This window comes from Phascolarctos cinereus, unplaced genomic scaffold (genome assembly GCF_003287225.1).
Source record: "Phascolarctos cinereus isolate Bilbo 61053 unplaced genomic scaffold, phaCin_HiC Scaffold_4;HRSCAF=312, whole genome shotgun sequence".
Classification (NCBI taxonomy): Eukaryota; Metazoa; Chordata; class Mammalia; order Diprotodontia; family Phascolarctidae; genus Phascolarctos; species Phascolarctos cinereus.
In genome coordinates this window covers 104970311-104989096 of record NW_027555847.1, presented here as the reverse complement: position 1 = coordinate 104989096, position 18786 = coordinate 104970311, and the positions used below count along the sequence as shown (strand labels likewise).

The window sequence follows — 18786 nt, the reverse complement described above, 5'->3', positions numbered from 1 at the left end:
ATAGATTTATCAAACTCCTTTATTTAACTACATCTATATCAATATTTTGTCATTTTTATTTCTTGATATTCTAGATTTCCAAATATTTCTACTGTTAAGTTCCTTGAGAGTAGGAATTGTTCATTTATTGTTTTTTCATCCCCATTACTTACTGCTTTGTATGTCTTAGGTGTTTAATAATTGCTTATTGATTGATTGATTCACTAATTCTCCCTAAGAATGATGTCAGAGGTCAAGACCAGGACTTGTATCATAATGCAATTAAGGGCCAGAAGAAAGGCAAGATTCTTTAGGAAGAGTATATACATTAGTAGGACAAAAGTTTAGGGACATTTTAAAAAGTAGAATCCCATGAAGAGAGGCCTAAGGATATTGTGAAGTAAGTTTATTTATTATAGACTTTGTTCTTCCTGGTGACCAAGTCACTAAGGAGACATATTAATTACTTTGATGCTTTATTAAGGTATGCATTGTTGAGGTCATAGATTAAATGACTGGTTAATTAGCAAGGCTTTGCCCTGTACCGGCCATGTGCAACGCACTATATCAGATTAGTGGAACTTGCAAAAGAAACACAAGACATAGTCCTTGTTCCCTTGAAAACTCACAATCTAATTATGGCTTTACAAATTGTTGATTCAAGCAGCAACAAACATTTATTAAACCTGCCTTGCACTGCAGCACTGTGCTGGATGCTGGAAAGAATATAAATTCAATTTAACTTCAACAAGCATTTTTTAAGCACCCACTATAACATCTACTAGGAGCCATGGGAATGCAAAGAAAAAACAAACAAACAAACAAAAGCAGTTCCTGCTCTTAAAGAGTTTACACTCTAGCAAGGAAGATGCACAGACAAATAAATATAATGCAAATGTGAAAGAGAAATAAAGTATTATGGGTTCAAATCAAGGAGAGATCACTGTTCTCTCAGGGAGAGGAGGAAAGGCATGAAATGTCTAATCTTTCACCTGGGCCTCCAAGGATGGGTGGGATTTCAAAAGGTGGAGAGTCTAAAGAGTACAATGCAATGGAGTGTAGAGAGTGAGTGAGTCTTCAGGGATCCTTAGGTCACTGGTTCAATTCCAGCTTGAAAAAATCCCTCAGGAAACACCATAAATATGAATTCCACAGAACTATGTTGAATGAACCCACCATTTACTAACATAAAATTATTAAAGCCGTGGAATAAATGGTTAAATGTGAGTCTCATGGAATTGTGTTTAATAAACTGGTCATTTATTAATGTAGAATTATTAAAGCAGCATAATAAATGGTTGGTGCAGTAAAGAACAAACATGCCTCTCAAAATACCTAATGCCCAGGTAACTCAAATGGAAGAATAATTTGTCTTGATGTGTCTGCTACATTACTTGAACTTGTCTGGATGGTTTGAATGTTGCAGGTTACCAGCTGACCTCGGCTGAGTGTTATGATCTGCGGAGCAGCCGGGTTGTAGCAGATCAGTACTGCCACTATTACCCAGAGAATGTCAAACCCAAACCAAAGCTTCAAGAATGTAACTTGGACCCCTGTCCTGCCAGGTCAGTCCACTCTGATAAGTGGTTTAAAATAAGTGGAAATCCAGTTGTAATAATTATCTTAAAAGAAAAAAGACAGCCCATAATTCAAAATATTTTCATGTGCACTAAACCTGCACATGGAATGTCTGCACTGAATCTTGTAGCAGAAGTATCAGAGGGTCATTTCCAGACTGGTGCTCAGTGCAATCCGATAATCCACAGGGAAAGGGATCTCAGTAGATTTTTGTTGACATTATATATTTTACTTTGGTTTCCTTATTCATCTGCCTCATATGACACTTGATAATGAATGACTCTTAGACTATTCCTGGTACAGTGTTCTCAGAAATATCCAGATCATAGCTTTTTCTCGTCTTGGTCAGCGTGATGAGAAGAGACCTAGTTTCTGGCCCTTGGCCAAGCACACACCCCACATATAAATATACTTCCCTGACAGATCTAACCAAGAGATAGACTCAAAACAATTCTTAGAATAGCCAAAGGATCAAAGATTTCGAGTTAGAAAGGACCTCAAAGGACATCTAAGTCCAATCCCTCATTTTACAGATAAGGAAACAGCCTCACAGAAGTTAAGGTTTTGCTACATTTGATCAGATTCAGGCTTAGACAATGACTGAAAAATAGCCAAGTTTTTAATTTAGTGGATTCAAGGAATGACATCTGCATTCATGGTTTCCCTTTTCTAACCATAATTTTGCTACCTCCTTCCAACTTGTTTGGAAGATACAGAACAAGCCTGGTGAATGAAATACCACTAGGAATGAGTGGTCATCTTCCTAAGGGTAGAGAGAATAATTTCCTTGAAAGTGGCCTTTGCAATTGAAATTGAACCCCTTCCTGTTGTTTCTTTGCCAGAATTTAAGTTAATCATTCTCAGCTTCTGAAAAAGAATGTTAAAAACCAACAACCTTCTCAACCCTACAATCCCGAGTCATGAACTCATATAGTAGAGTTGAATAAATGGACTTCTCAAATATCAGGGGTATAAGGAAGGCTCCTGTGCTATTTTTTTTAAAAAACATAAGCTACCAATCACTTAACATATAAAAAATGATGCTTTGAACTATTAAAAAAAAAGTTACAGGACTGATGTAAATACAAAATGGTTCTATCTTTAGAAATGTTCTTTTGGACCTAACATAACTTAGTTCTTAGGTTTCCTCCACCATTTGAAATAGTAAATTCTACATATGATCTAATGCCTCAGTTTCTGTCATTAATCATGCCACCTAAGTAAAACATCATAATGAACTCAGAAGAAAATATTTTCATTAACTAAAACTCCAAAGGACCGATATTTGACAACCACAAGAGTGAAGGTGGTTGGAAGTTTATTTTCATATATTACATCAGAAAATTTAAAGAAAAGGGTTCACTTGAAGAAATGAATATGGTGTGAAAAAATGGATAGAGTGTGAAAATTATGTTCTAGCTGTTTTATTTGGGAAATCTTGACATTTAGAAATTTTATTATCCAAGATATTTGAGTAAGAAGAATCTTTATTGTCCGTATACAACCCCATTGCAAAAGTACTTCCCCTTAAACTCACATCCGCATTCACAGCTGCAACAAAAAGACTAATGATGAGGCGTATAGCAGCTTTTGGTTCAGATAGATAGGTCAGTCTAAGAGGAGACAAGCATTACACAGTTAGCCCTGGAACCCTGAAATAGTTCAAACTCCCAAAGAATTTGACATGCTTTTCTGGGAGATCCATTTCTCCCAACTAAGAAGAAATAGCAAAGGCCAAATGGTCACAGAGGGATAGTTTCAACATTAAAGCATTTTATGATAATTACACTTTAAGAAAATAAATACCATCAGAAAAAAATAACATTCATTTTTTCTGGCCATTGATTCTTATATGCTCTTCTCTGTTGGAGTAGAATTTTTGGCCTATTCCTTATTATCCAAAAGCAAAGCAATTCTGCATTGAAAGAAGCTTACATGTGAAATTTATGCCCTTTCTATTTTCCATGTTATTTTTTAAAATCTGCCACCACACATGTATAAATGTTAGGACAGGTGGTGGTAAAAAAAAAAAGTAGGGGAGGGAAAACAACTTAGAGACAGATGTCAGGAAGCAGGATTTTTTTTTTAATTCAAGAAATAATTAGGCAAAGCTGTAAAAATTAAGAGCTGTACTAGAGGGAGAAAATAATTGAGAAGGGAGCCATACTGTTCTGAGATCAAGCATTGCCTTCAGGTAATGCTATGAAATTCATCAAACCCTATTCTATAGTAAAGGTTAAGATCATTATCTGGGACAGACTCTACCGAGTGATCTCAGTAACAATCCATACCCCTTCCTGTCACGTATTATTACAGACACAAACCCTTCCTAGGTTGCCTTCTAGCTAATAAAGCAATCCAAGGAAATGAGCACAAAAAAGATGTGTCTAGGTGGCCAGTCAAAAGATTCACAAAAGTAAAATGTTGAGAATGTCAGTTCTAATAAAAATCATATATTTCTGAATTTTTTAAGTTTCCGTGTATTGCTTGAGAGATCACCAAGATAGCAAGGAAAAGAGGTACTTTTGTTGAAAAACATACTTAATGTTCTTAGTTCAAGCCCTACCTTTGCAGCTTACTACCTTTGTGATCAAGGCCTCAGTTTTCTTATCAATAAAAGGAGAAAATTGGTCCCTTTTCAGCTCAAAATTCTGTGACTACAGATATTGCAAATTCTTTACTTTTAGGGCCCTCATGATATCCTTAGCACCATGAACAGATGAATAACTTCTGCCGAGCCTCCATATGGAAGATCTAACTGAGGCATAAAGAAGGCAGAATGGTATAATGGAAAGAATCTTAGACTTGGAGTCAGTTCTAATTTTGTTCTGTTGACTTTACTGTCTGTATGATCTTCTGCAAATAGCCTCTTGCAGCCTCAGTTTCCTTTTCTGTAAAATGAGGAAATCAGACCAGATGACCACTAAAGTTGATCCTAGCTCTAGCTCCTATGAACCTACAGTTTCTCCTGGAGCTCCTGCTAGTGACATTGTCGGTCTTTTCACCATATGTCCCTTTTTCCTTTGTTTCCCTCCCCTGCTCCTTTGATTTTTTTTTCTTAGTATGTTTTTTGGCATATCTACATTTTTTTTTCTTTCTCCCCTGCCTTATGTCCACCAGTGACATCCGTGATTATAGTGTAGGCCTACCAGCAGCCCTTTTGACTAGAGAAGTTGCTGGCATCCTAGTCAGATCCAAAGTGGTCTTTTTTTCTGGACTGAATTTTTGCTCTATAACAGTAGTAACATACCAAACATGGACCCATCTTATATGTTGTTTGTCAGACTACACAATCTACCGTCTAAACTGTGACCAGGGAATACCATCATCACCTGATGAAGTGATTAGCACTGAGATGGAAGTTTAGTGCCAAGCTCCTGTGGGGCTTCACAATGATCAGTAACACCTCTCCCGGTCAGATGTTCTTCTGGGTGAAGTATCAAACCTGTTTTCTGATGATTCCTGAAAGCAACTAGAACTTCACCCAAGCATGTATTTTGCCCAAACTACAGCCATGCTTTTAGTTTAACTAATTGGTGACTTGCTTAAATTACATTTGAGATGCTGCATAGGAAATAGTGGGACAAGATTGGTCCTCTAGGAATTACGAACATCACCTTCTGCACTGATCTTAGTCTCAAATACTTTTTTAGGACAACTGCACTAGACAGCAATTTTTCAAGGTTTATGAGACAGGCTGTGAGAATAACAGAGCAGTCACCCTTTTTCCTTTCTTTGGCATGGGATCCTCATTCTGAATCCAAGTCAAGGAAGGGGGGATTAAATTGGTAATTGTTGGACAAGTGAAAAAAGCTCTCACTCATCACACTATCATCCTCACCATCACTAGCAAACAAATCTGTTTCTAGCAGAAAACTGTATCCAGATTTCCCCTTTCCTCTAGGAATTTAAAGAGAAGCAGTCATAGACTGATACCCAAACTTGCATGCCCTAGATGGCTGTACACTGTGATTCCAAATGGCCTCACTGCCCTTTTTGTGTTGACCTGCCTCATTTAGTTATCTTCTAAATTATATTAATTATTCCTAGCAAGGCACGCAATAGAGACATGGGTAACAACAAAGTGGACTCCAAGAGTGATATTTTTAAAAAACATTTTCTTATAATAAGTACTGTGTCATAGAACCCTGGAAATATCACTGGACCAGGAGTCAGGTTCTGATCTCATATCTGCCATTAATTGCATGCCTTGGACAGGTCATTTCATTTCTCTGGGCCTCCATTTCCTCAACTGTAAATTGAGAGGATTGGATTAGAAGATCTCTGGTCTTTAAGCTTCAGCAATTTGTCATTGCAGTTACCTGTATTAGTCCTTTGGACAGCAAAAGACAAAGAAGCCTTGTAAACTGTGTTCCAGTGAGTCGTACCTGTGAGACTGAAAAATAAACAAATCAGTTGACTATATTGTAAGGATCCTAGTATCTCAAGTCCACAACCAATAGATACTCCCACTCCAGGCTCTATTTGTTAAGCTACAGAATCCATCAGTATTTACTTATCAATAGTAAAAAGTAAAAAATAATAATTTGTGTAATGAACTCCTCTAACTCTCATGCCTAAAGGAGGTCAGTGACTTGATATAATGAGTAGATTATACCCAAAATGAACAGAAGTCAAGAAATATTTAAATACCTTTTTTTGATTCATTCCTAATTGACACTGAATTCAGAAATCATCACCTCCCTTCCCCTGAGATCATCTTTGCCAGTTAGTAGTTAAAGAGACTATATCTGATTAAGAATGGATAGGAAGCAACCATGTATGCAGTTCTCATATAATTTTTTTTTAACTACACCGGAATTCTGGCACATCTCATTTGTTTGTACAAGGTACATATAAACACAAATTGTCACTAGCCTATTGGCAAGAAACCAAGATACATATCCTCTCAAAGCCAGAAGGTGACCCAGTGAATGAATATGTGGGACTTGGAGCCAAGAAGACCTGAACTTGAATCCTTCCTCAGAATCCTTCTCACTAGCTATGTGACCCCAGGCAAGTTTGAGGAAGAAAAAATTAGCAGCTAGGAGGATTGGGAGTACTTCATAAAGGAGGTAGCACCTAGGCTGAGCCTCGAAGGAATAATAAGGAGTCTAAGTCACAAAGATGAATACAGAGTTTAGGCACAAGGGAAGTAAGTTGTAAGCACTGATTGATGTTAATCACCAATTCCAGCAGTTTAGAATCATACCAATTTACCCCAGAACTTAATTCCTGGTTTGCTTCATTGGACACATGAAGGTTCAACCTCAACATTTCTTACACAGATTCCTATTTTCTTCAGCCAAAGCAGTGACCAAGCCATTAAAATTGACACAGGGAGAAACAAAGCCATCTGGAAAATAAAAGCATTTTTAGTGCATGGATGTTAATCCCACTTACCCAAGAGAATTGTGGCTATAGAGTTTATGATGAGGAGGAGCTTTCAACCCAAGAAAAATAGAAGTATGCTATTTTGCAGATCAAATACTCAAGCAATGGATATGGAACTAGAAGGGACCTCAGAAGCCATGGAGTCTTAACCCTCCTCCATTTTGCAGATGAGAAAACTATTAAACAAAACTATTGCCTAAGGTCACAAAAGTTATAAGTAAAAGAGCTGGGATTCATCCCTATGTCTTCAGACTAAAAATCCATCCCTCTTTCTACTCTACCACACTGCCTCTCAAAGATAATAAAATTGGTCACTAGAACAAATATGTCCAAGGTTTGTCTAGTTGCCCATAGAAGCATATTTTTCTTGATCTGGTTACAATCAAATCTAGAACAATAAACATTACTGAATGATCATTCTTAATAAAGAAAAAAAAGTGTCAACCAGGTCCAACCCATATAACGTTGCCCCAAACAACTTTGTTTTGTGATCACTTTATTAAAAACCTCATATCCACACTTAGCCATAATGTCCTGAAACCCTCCTGTAACAGTATACTGCTAGTTGTCCATTTGTGACTTTGTTCTTAGGACATTAATTTTACCCTGAAGCTTTTGACTAGCTAGTATATAGGTGGGGGTGCTGGGGTGAGGGGTCTTCCTATACCTGCCTGTGATTTATTTGCAGAGTACTTATCCTTTGCTAGTTTATTATTTGCTTCCCCAGAGAGATCTCAGCACAGTATCATGGTGCTTGGGCTTTTGCAACATTTAATTCCATTCTCTAGTACTATTGGTTGAATGGAGATGAAGTATAAGATGTATTGAATACCAATTTTGGTTATCTTATTTCCTTACCCTCTTTAACACCTTTCAGTGGAAGTTGAGTTGCCCAGGACACTGCTTAAATTGTAGAGTTATAAAGCTACCCAGCAGTAACAGGAAGGGGAAAAAAGAGCATCGACCAATCCATTTCAAAGAGGAGCCTGTGAAGGAAAGCAAGAGGTATATGGGGAGAGCAAGCAACCAGTCTTTCAGCCGCTTTAGTCTTCTCCCTTCTTCTATTCCAACCCATTTCCTTGAAAAAACATGCCACCACTCTCACCCCACAACAAATACTACAAAGGCAAAGAACCAAGGAAAGGAGGAAGGGTTGGGAAGAAGAATTGTAATTTGTTTGAGGGTCTTCTCTCCCTCTTTCCTTCTCTGTATTCACAGTCTATAACATAATTCATTCATTTGGGTCAGCTGCTGTTTTCTTTGTCTCATTCCTGCAGTTCTGACTTCTAGAAATGTAGGTCATATAGTAACAGCTCACCACCACAACAACAACTTCAAACACCCATGGATTTTGTTATGCCAGGATTAGTGTACGTGTTCGATAAAAAAATGTAGATATCACACCAGAATGAGCTGTGTCCAAAATGGTTTCCCAAAGCTAGAGTATTGCTCTGAAGTGGTTCACAGTCAGTGTTTGCAGCACCAAAGACCCTCTGGGAATGCTGAACTTCCTAAAGACCTCCGAGGAGTTTCTCTCACCCCAACCATATGTGCTCCTTGATTTCTCAGTTTCCATTTCTCCCTCTTAATGCTTGACTTTAGAGAAGATGAAATGGGATTGTGTTCCACTACTTTTGTGAGGAGCTACATATCTACCTCACATCCCAGAACAGCACCTTATGCTGCCTTTCTCTCTCAACTCCTTTCTTTTCATATGGATGATGATGGCTTGAGAAAAGAGCAGTTAAGACAGAGGAAGGAATTTAATTTTTTTCCTTACCTGTCACTGTTCCTTTTTCTTTCTCCCATTCCATATACTGTCATCTATCTTCTCACTCCTCTGTCTTTTCATATTACTCCCTACCACACAATATATTGTTCCTTAGGTAGACCGTGCTTTTTTTTTCTGTTTTCTTCTTTTGTTTGTTTGTTTTAGTCAAATATGGTATGTAAAAACATGACTATCTCCCATAGCCAGTTACTTTTCACTGTATATACATATATACTACATACATATATGTATGTTTGTGTGTATTTTCTTCCTCTCTATATGTATATACATATATGTATATGTATATGTGTATATGCATATACATATACATGCATGTATATGTATGTGTATATATGCATATACACATGTGTGTATATAAATAGACATATATTCCTTTCAAAGAGATCCTATTTTAGGAGTATAACCTATAACAGTATCAGTTCACACACACACAAACACACACACACACACACACACACACATACACACACACAGAGAAATTTAGTTTAAACAGAGTAAGAGAAAAATTCCTAATAGTCCAGGGTGATATCTTTATCATCCTTCTTAAGAACATATTCTTGACTTAGGGCAAAGACACAAAGAAACCCTTAATGATAAACAACAATAAATTAAGTTTAGAGTAAATTGTAGTCTACTATAATGACTGTGACCTGAAATAAAAGGGGCATAGCATTAATCCCAGAGGAGATTGGAGTCCACTCTAACATGTATGCATAAACAGTATTAGACAGAGTGCTATTGTTTGGACATCTTCTGTTTTCACAGGTGGCATATAGTCATCTTAAGAGTCTTCAGCATGACCCATGCCATGAAAAGACAAACAGTACTACAGTTTTGCTGGTTCCAAATTTAAAGCTACTATTTTAAATAAAAACAGAAATTCCAAATCCTTCCAAAGTAAAGCCAAGCATCTTGAGTTCTGAACACTCTCTTCTAATTCCTTCCTACCCCTCCAGACTACTTCTATCAATGTTGTTTCATTAGAAAAATTAATCAATACATAATCTGTTACTAGAGGTCTACAAAAGTTTAGTCTAATATCAAAATCTGTTAAGCAAATACCATAAATATTTTATAAGCAAAAATGCCTCAGTGTGCATTTGAGACCTTAAAACTACATGTCAATAAAAATTAAAATCCCAGATAAAATTTGAGTATAATCTCAAAAGCCAATTTGTATTTATTTTTAACTTCCAGTAAGTTGACAGCTGGGATGTTAAATCTAATGGGAAAATGTTTTTTTGGTATGGAAGCAAACAGAAGTTCTTTTAAAACTGAAGAGAAAAAAGGAAGTTGCTTGTATCACTTATCTGAAAGAGCTCAGCAAATGTAGCCCCTAAGTAAAGATGGAGTGGCTTCCAAATTAAAATGGAAGGAAGGAAAGAAGTAAGCAAGTTCCTTTGCTAATTTTTAGTTGCAGAAAGAAAATAGAATCATAACATTTAATCCCTTCCCATCCTTCCCGAATCCAGAAGATTCTTACGCACAGTAGATTTAATAAGCCTTGGGGAACCAGGCCTGACCAAACCAGGTTTGACCACAATAGCTTTGCCTTAAGATAGGGACAGACCCAGAGGCTCACGACCTTCCCTGGTGCTTTCCCTCCATAAACCATTCAATCATTTTTCATAGACAGTCTTTCTTTAATCAAATAGATGAAATTTCTCACTTGCACCATTCTGCCTTTTGTGACTTCTTCAGAAATTACTTGGGCCCTTTTCTCCTTTCCATTTCACCCATTCCATTGTCCAGTCAATGCCGTATTTTACCCTAACCCATAAAAGCCAACTTAAATCACCCTCTTTCTCTGGGTTAGCCACCTAAACAGGATCTACTAGATGGTGGCTGGTGATTGGGCCATCTGGAGAATAGAACATTTTGCTCTTGAATATTCTCAAGGGTTTCCTTATTACTCTTTGAATGCAAAATAGGTAGGTCTAGAGCCCAAGCATCCATTCCTGTAATGCATAGGTGACATTTGTCAACGGTGATAAAAGAGGTTACCTGCATTACTGTAGCTCCATATTGGCTTTTGCATCTCCCCTCCTCACCACCAACGAATAATGAATCCAAGTCTAGTGACTGATCTTCAACAAGGCGTCGTTCTTAGAAAATTAGAGGACTTCATTGAATTTGTATTAAAGTAATGATTAGTATAATCTTGTAAGCAGGATCTCTAAAAATGTTTTCCTGATGTCCTTTATGAAAATATCAGAATCTTGAATTGCAAGTCAGAGTGGCCTCACATCTATGCTACACTGACTTACAGGTTATTCATCTTGCTCCTCTGTCAACTTCAAAGCCTTCAGAACCCCTAGAGTAATATCAAAAGTAGCTATAATTATACACACTCCAGTCATTCTACCTTTGTCTAATAGGGAACTGGGTTTTGATCATTTTTATCTAGTACCTTCCAATGACCATTTGCTATAAAATTACCAGGGACCAATACTTTTACTGTCCTACCAAGAAAAAGAAAAAGAAAAAAATGTATATATGTATATATATATGTATATATATATGTATATATTCAAAGGCATATTACATGGGAGATATGTATCGTACCTATGTTTTCCTTAGGTTAGGGAAATCTTGGGTGAGGAATCTCTATCAATGCAGGTTGGCTTCCTTTCTACAACTTAAAATCTTCAGAGAATTTTGTGGGGTAATTAAAGGTTATAATGGTGTGATTTCTTGATGAGCACCTAGAAAAGGCACTGATGATGTTGATGATGATGATGATGACCCAACATAATGTAAAATTTATTCGGATTAAAGAAAGTATTCAAGTTTATTGTGTCAGTTAACAAAAAGGGGAATGTTTGGGTGTTATAACCCTTTCCCATGGAATTTTCTTCTCGAATCAGAAAACTAGTTCTCATGAAATAGTGTTCTTCCAAACAATATCTTGCCCATTCTTAAACACGTACTAGCCATAAAGATATGAAACCATTCTAAGTATTGTTTTCAAAGTCCTAAACTGAATTTTTAGAACATGTTATCAATGCTGTTTTGCAATTATGTAAAAAAAAATGTTGTATAATGTAATCATTTAGTGTTTATTTTATTGTGTGTACCTTCTACTCAGAGGGTTGGCATTATTGTTCCTAACAGTGACGGCTACAAGCAGATCATGCCCTATGACCTCTACCATCCCCTTCCTCGGTATGTAAATCAATAATCGTGATACTAGAATTAGTTATCTGATGTTCTAACTTTTTTTTTTTTGGCATAGCAACTCCGTTTTTCCTGTAAAAATAAAATGGTAAATGCCATATTTCCCACTCCCTTCTGAGATCTCCCATTGAATAATATTGGAATGCCCAGACTCTAACCTTATCATTTTAAAAAACCATGTAAAGATAGGTTAGCATTACATTGAAGCTGACATAGTAATTCAGTGATTAGATACACTGTGTGGGTTTATATTCAATCTTTCTGGACTTTTCTTTGTCTTCTTTTCTGCTTCCCCTGCAACAGAACCCCCATCATTAAAATACTCCTCCAAAATGTCAAACAGACACTACCACAAGTATCATTGTGGACCCATGAATGTGGAATTCCAGATGTTGCATTAATATGCCTGTGAATTTCTAAAATCATTTTCATTTTAGAAGAAATTAGCAATTAGGAAAGAAAACCAAACTGCACGATTTCTTTCATATCCTTGTTATTCAGAACAGCCATTTAGGCTTTTTTAAAATAGCATAAAATCCCATGTAAATGCTACTTCACGTTTTATAAGTATAATATTTTTACAAGCTGGAAAAATAATGAAAAAGTACAGTGGGAGCATTCTAAAATGATTGTCCTCTTTATAAATCCATTCATAATAAAGTGGGGAAGGGGAGAGCCACATAATAGTCCATTGAGTAAATGTGCTGTCATACCAGAAGCAGGCAGAACTCTCACCATTTGTGAGACTTTGGAATTTGGACTTTTGTAATTTGACTTGAAGTAACCACAGAGAAATTATTTTTGTGCTTGATCCCAATGGTCTCCTTTCCCTTTGTGAGACTAATACCCTGCCCAGTATCGTTGCATTCTACAACCAGTAAAATTTGAACTCCTTGAGGGAAGGGACTGTCTTTCACTCTGCTTTCCTATTCCCAGGGCCTAGTGCAGTATCTTGAACCTGGAAAATACCTAACAAATGCTGATTTGATTGGCTTGGCAATTAACATAGCCATTGTGTAATCTATGCTACATACAATGAAAGGGTTGGACCAAATCCAAACTGTGAACGCACAGTCAGAACAAGTCACTCTAATTTGCTGAAATTCAAATGAAATGGAACCCTGTTGTTCTACATAAAACCGACCAATGTTGTGGGCTTATTTCTGTTTTTGTTTTGTTGCTGTTATTGTTGGGAGGCGGGGGTAAAATCCATTGAAATACTTCGGAACGAGACCAAACTGGTGTATTCTCCAAAACTAGCAAGTAAAGACTGAGGTAGGATACCAAAATATTCTCTGAACTCCACTAGTATTTCATTTGGTCTAAGTTCCTATCGCTAATAATAACAACACACCAGGTACACATTGCTCTAACTCTTTAAATTACAGATTACATCTAAATTTAAAACTGAGCCCGAATTATGTGTCAGGCTTTGGGAAATACTTTTATATTGTCTCAGCTCTGCCACCTGTGTGACCTTTGGCATAAATCATTTAACTTCCCCAGGTCTTTATTTCCTCACTTATAAAATGAAAGCATTGGACCAGGTAATCTCTAAGATCGGTCCCCTTTGAAAACAAAAGACAGACAAACAAGATCCTGTCTACTTCTAAATCTAAAATCCTGTGCTTTTGTTGTAATGGCTGCCCTGGTATTATTAGAAATGTGTGTACTCTCTGCGTTACGTTTTTTTTTCCCTAGAATAATCAATGCCCATTTTGTGTAATTTAATATATTAAGAGTTAGAGGATTCCCCTAAATGTACATATATTTTAAAAATTAAGTGATTAGTTTTGTTTGCAACATGTAGGAATTTGTTCTATTGTTTTATGGGCACACAAACAATTCTGTCTCTAACACAACAGGGAAATATTGGCAAATTAACATATGTTTATTATGTTTATGTATCAGTTAGCAAGCTAGTTGTCAATTTGGACATGCTATCTCAGTAAACAAAAATTATTTATTTTAGATATATGTTTCAATTTCACAAGAAAAAGCTAAAGTAATGAAAATTTTAACATGATAACACCTTTGGCCAAGGGAAAAGGCCTTAAACAAATGAATGACTTATGAATCAGAAGGATGTACAATAGTAAAATTCCTTCACTTTCTTATTGCTCTTCCCTTACTCTGAACATTAGTCTCACTTCAGTAACTGGCTATCACATGCATAGAGATATGCACACATTCACCCAAACATACACACAGACACATATGTAAGGTCTAAGAACACATCACAGCGCTGGGTATAAATTTGCAATTAATCATATAAAATATTTCTGCATTCCAGTTGAGAATTTTGAGTTCTTATAGAAAATATTGTTTATGGCTCTAAGATAGTGATAGAGACTAGGCCAGTGAGTTTATTGGTTTATTTTATACAGTCCAGCACTTCCTCTGAAATTGATCATCTTAGAATTCTGCCTAGAATCCTTTGGGGTTATGTGATTTGACCAGGATCACACAGCCAGTACACGTCAAAGGCACAACTTGAATTCAGGTCTTCCTGGCTTCAAGGCCAGTTCTCTATCCACTATACCCCACTCCCCTTAAGAAATAAAATTCAAATACGTAGCACATTATAAATTCCTATGCCAGTCATCTTTTAGGACAGTGTTTTACAAAATACTTATTAATGCTTCAATCCCGCCCCTTTTTTCTATTAATGTTTTATGTAGCCCTGGGTATATACTCACAACCTCTGTTGTATAGTTGTTAGGCTGTCCTTCTGAAAGACAGCTACCCACATATTACTGCAGAATTGACCATAAGTCTATTACTCTTAACAGGAAACTCACATATATCCATTTTACAGACAGAAACAAAAGTTTCTTATGTTGTAATCATGCTATGCATTACTGGGAGTATTGATATAAAACCAACTTCAGAAGTTTCTTTCTGCCATCTGACTTGTAATGAGCCAGAGAACTACACCATGCTCTGAAGTTGAGAAAGGAGCACAGTATCTTTCTGACTTCTTAGAAGTACGTTTGAGGAGGATTAAGCTTTTATTTAAGCAGTTACTTCCCTCTGTAGCAAACTAATGATCTCCCAAAATTGAATATATCAGGTGTAAGCTTACTAAAGCTTAGAACTACACTAAGATATTTGGGACATCCAATATATTCAAAGCTGATTCCTATGTCTTTGTAGTGTTGAGTCCAGTATGAGTATAAACATGCATGTATGTATTCAACACACTTCTCTAGACTATATATCTGAGACCAATTTTTTTGTTAACCAACAGAGAAATGCCTTCTGTAGCTATATCATTCCAAGGAAGAATGATATCTGAATTGGTCTCCCCTGATATAGAGCAACTCTCCACAGAGGTACTTTGCTTCTCTGGAAGGGACCAGCAAGCAATTCTCCTAGGAGCTAAACTGCAGCCCTGCTCTCCTCATTATGATACTTTCTTATGTACCTCCTGGGGAAGTGTGCATAGGAAAATATTGTATTTGGCAGCACGTACCAGCTGCTGGCAGTAGGGATAGTGATTGTTGCCTAGAGTTGAGCAGTGCAGAGAGAGTGGAGGAGGGCCTGTCTTCTCTGTAACTGGGGAAATATACATTCTTCCCTTTTGTGCAAAAAGAGAATTGAGCTTGTTATCTTGAATATGACATACTATCTATAAACAAGATTCTATGAAACATTGGAATAAATGCTTCCAAGCTATATTTCTATTTGTATAGTATCCTTGACTTTTATAAGTCAAGTACATTAACTTCTTGACATTTCATTTTTTTCCTCCAGCCAAATGTCATTCCCTCATAAACATAATAGAAACTTAAGTTCTTTGCCAGCCTCTCAACCACCAGAGCACTACACACAAACAAATAAGTATGTAATCATCTGACTTCGTGGCTCCTTCCTTCAGCAATTCTGAAGCTAGTCTGTTAAAGGAGAAAAGAATTACTTTTGGAAAATTTAAGCAAAGCGTTCCCTCTCCCTCACAGAATTCTCCAGCGCAGAAGTAAATCGAATTCTCTTTAAAGTAATATTGGACAATGTTACTTTCTATTTCATTTAGGCTAATGTTCAGATCTCTGTGTCGAAAATTATAGGGGCCCCAAAACCATACAAGCCAATTTGTCCAATCAGAAATCAAACCTAGTTGCATATCAGGACAAAAGTCAAGAATCAGTTAACATTTGTCAGTAACTAAGAAATTAACATGATGAATGTGTTTCTATGTTTGCTCTTAATCTAGTGATACATTTGCATAGCTAATAGCTTCTGTAGTCATTAGGGCTATTGGAACATCAGAACAGTAGCAAGCTTGGCAAAGAGCTAAACTGTATGCTTGTGACTATTCTTTTATTCCCAAGATTAGTTACATGGATAGGATAAGGAGATATTCCATTTTGCCCTTTTGATCGTCTAAGAGCCGCTAATGAAAAAAAAAGCAATCATAACGTAAATAAACAAAGCACTGGGTTAGGATAAAAATATCAACCCAGGTACAGTCTACCATATTGGTCCAAATTTAGACCATGGCCCTAAAATCTCTTTGAAAAGAAATAAATACTAAAAGAAAAATATAATTGGCTATAAGCCAAACTCAAGTTTTATAAAAATAAGATGGGGGTATCTGCGTTGGGGTCAATGCAGTGCTAGTTTGCAAATTCTTAATGAATATTAACCTGAGTCACTGGCTTTAGCCTCCCCCTTCCTGGCATACTTTGTGTACTTTGCTCATGAACTGAGATGCAATAAGGATCCAGAAGCCTGCCTCTTGCCTTGTTTCATACCAGTCTGTAAAGATGATGTGAAAGAGCCGGAGATCTCTTTTTTTTCTTTTCAAGTCAGTTCCTTTGTGTGCAGAGCAGGAGGGGTGAAAAAAAACAACTTTTGCTAGTTGAATTTACTCATCACATTTAATGTAACAGATAGGTTTTTTACTGTTGTAGCCCAAATCTCTTGGAACTTTACTAATCAAAGGAACATTAGGTTGTGGAAGGGAGGGAGTTCTAAAAAGATGAATGGAAGACTGTATCCCCTTAACAACTATTGCCTTCTTCCTATATAGATGGGAAAGTACACCATGGACAGCCTGCTCCTCCTCCTGTGGAGGTGGCATCCAGAGCCGGACAGTTTCCTGTGTAGAAGAAGACATCCAGGGGCATGTCAGTTCAGTGGAAGAATGGAAATGCATGTACACTCCTAAGATGCCTATTGTTCAGCCCTGCAACATTTTTGACTGTCCTAAGTGGCTGGCACAAGAGTGGTCTCCGGTAACTGTGCCTTCTTTCTTTGTGTGGTTAGGAGAGTAAGTCCATTCTTCAGTCTTTTCATCACCACCCTACCTGGCAATCTACTTTGTCCATCACTGTCCTCTTTGGTTGAGTTTACCTAGTGTTCTACAAGCCTACTGCCCTGACAGGGGATGGGGATTGGGAGGAACTGGAGAATAGGAGAAAGTCACCATTCTCCAACTTAGTATGCTTGTAGATTGAGAATAAAGCTGAATCATTTTCCTACTTTATGTTTTCCTACTTCTGCTCCAAAGCCACTTCATGTGCTCAAGAAACAGTTCAATGTGCCTCCAAGTAATGCCAATGGCCATTGAACTAGCTGTCAGGAAAATATAAGATCTTGGAACTCACCAGGACCTTGGAGGTAATCAAGCCTGACCCCTTCATTTTGCAGAAAAGGAAATGGACCAACAAGAGTTAAGTGACTTGATCAAGGCCATATAGCTAGTCAGGATTAGAACCTAAGCCCTACTGATGACGTAGCTAGCATTCTCTCCATGACATCTTGCTGAACTCCATGACACTCAGGTTATATGCAGTGTAAGTTCAATGGGTAACATTTAGATTCTGGCTCCATGAAAACATATGATCTATAAACCCAGAGATCAAGTGGATGAGCCGTGATGCACTTCTGTTTCTTCTTATCATAGAACCATGTAATGTAGATTTGTGATTGGAGATAAGAGATATCATTTGTTGGTTTGCTCTTTCATTCACTTTGGATCTGCTCCCATACATATGAGTCCAGCCTCAGAGGTACAGGCAGTGCCTATGCTGACTCCTGGGCTCTTGACTGAAAGATTTCTTCATCAGCTTTTTCTTTTGCCACCATCACTAAAACTGTGTTGTAACATAAATCAGTCATGGGAAAAGGCAGAAACTAACCTAACAACCAGTATTTTCTGTGATTTAGACACCAATCAACAAACATTTATTAAGCATTTAGTATGTACTAGGCGCTGTGCTGAGCACTGAGATTACAAAGAAGAAATAAAAAAAAATCCCTGCCCACAAGAAGCCCACATTTTAATGGGGGAGACAGTATGTCCATAAACAGATAATTTACCAAACATGCAGGAGGTAATCTTACAGGTGAGAGCATTTGTAGCTGGGGAGGCTAGGAAAGGTCTCCTGCTGAAGATGGTGCTTGAACAATCTTGAAGGAAGCCAGTGGAAGTAAGGAGGGAAAGCACTCCAAGTGTTAACTGCAAAATAACTGAAAAGAAAAACTCAGGAATACAATTAAAAACTGGGCAGATACTCTACAATTTTTGTTGTAATTTCATTATGCCAAATATGATACTTTGCTCTTAAGTAGATACTTAATGAATGTTGACTGAGAGAATATAAGTTTTTGTAGGGTAAACCAGCTATTTTTTATGGAAAAGTCAGGGTCATACCTGGTTGGCCAAATTAAACTGAAGTATTAACATGTGGGCAAGAGAAATTCAAAAGGAAATAATTAGTTTGTTACTGGCAATCTGAGACTAGCCCAGTGGAAACAGCACTGATTCTGAAGTTGAAGGAAATAGGTTCACATCATGACTCCATTGCTTATCATCTATATGACGTTAGACAAGTCACTTAGCCTACCTGAGCGTTATTTTC

General features: G+C 37.1%; 1 protein-coding gene across 1 annotated transcript in view; it reads left to right on the top strand.

Moving 5' to 3' along the window:
- ADAMTSL1 (ADAMTS like 1) overlaps nucleotides 1–18786 on the top strand; it is a 409980-nt gene that overhangs the window by 190287 nt on the left and 200907 nt on the right. The window contains 3 exon segments of the mRNA XM_078152482.1: nucleotides 1406–1544; nucleotides 11858–11908; nucleotides 16953–17157. Of these exon segments, the coding sequence (XP_078008608.1) occupies nucleotides 1406–1544; nucleotides 11858–11908; nucleotides 16953–17157 (395 nt within the window).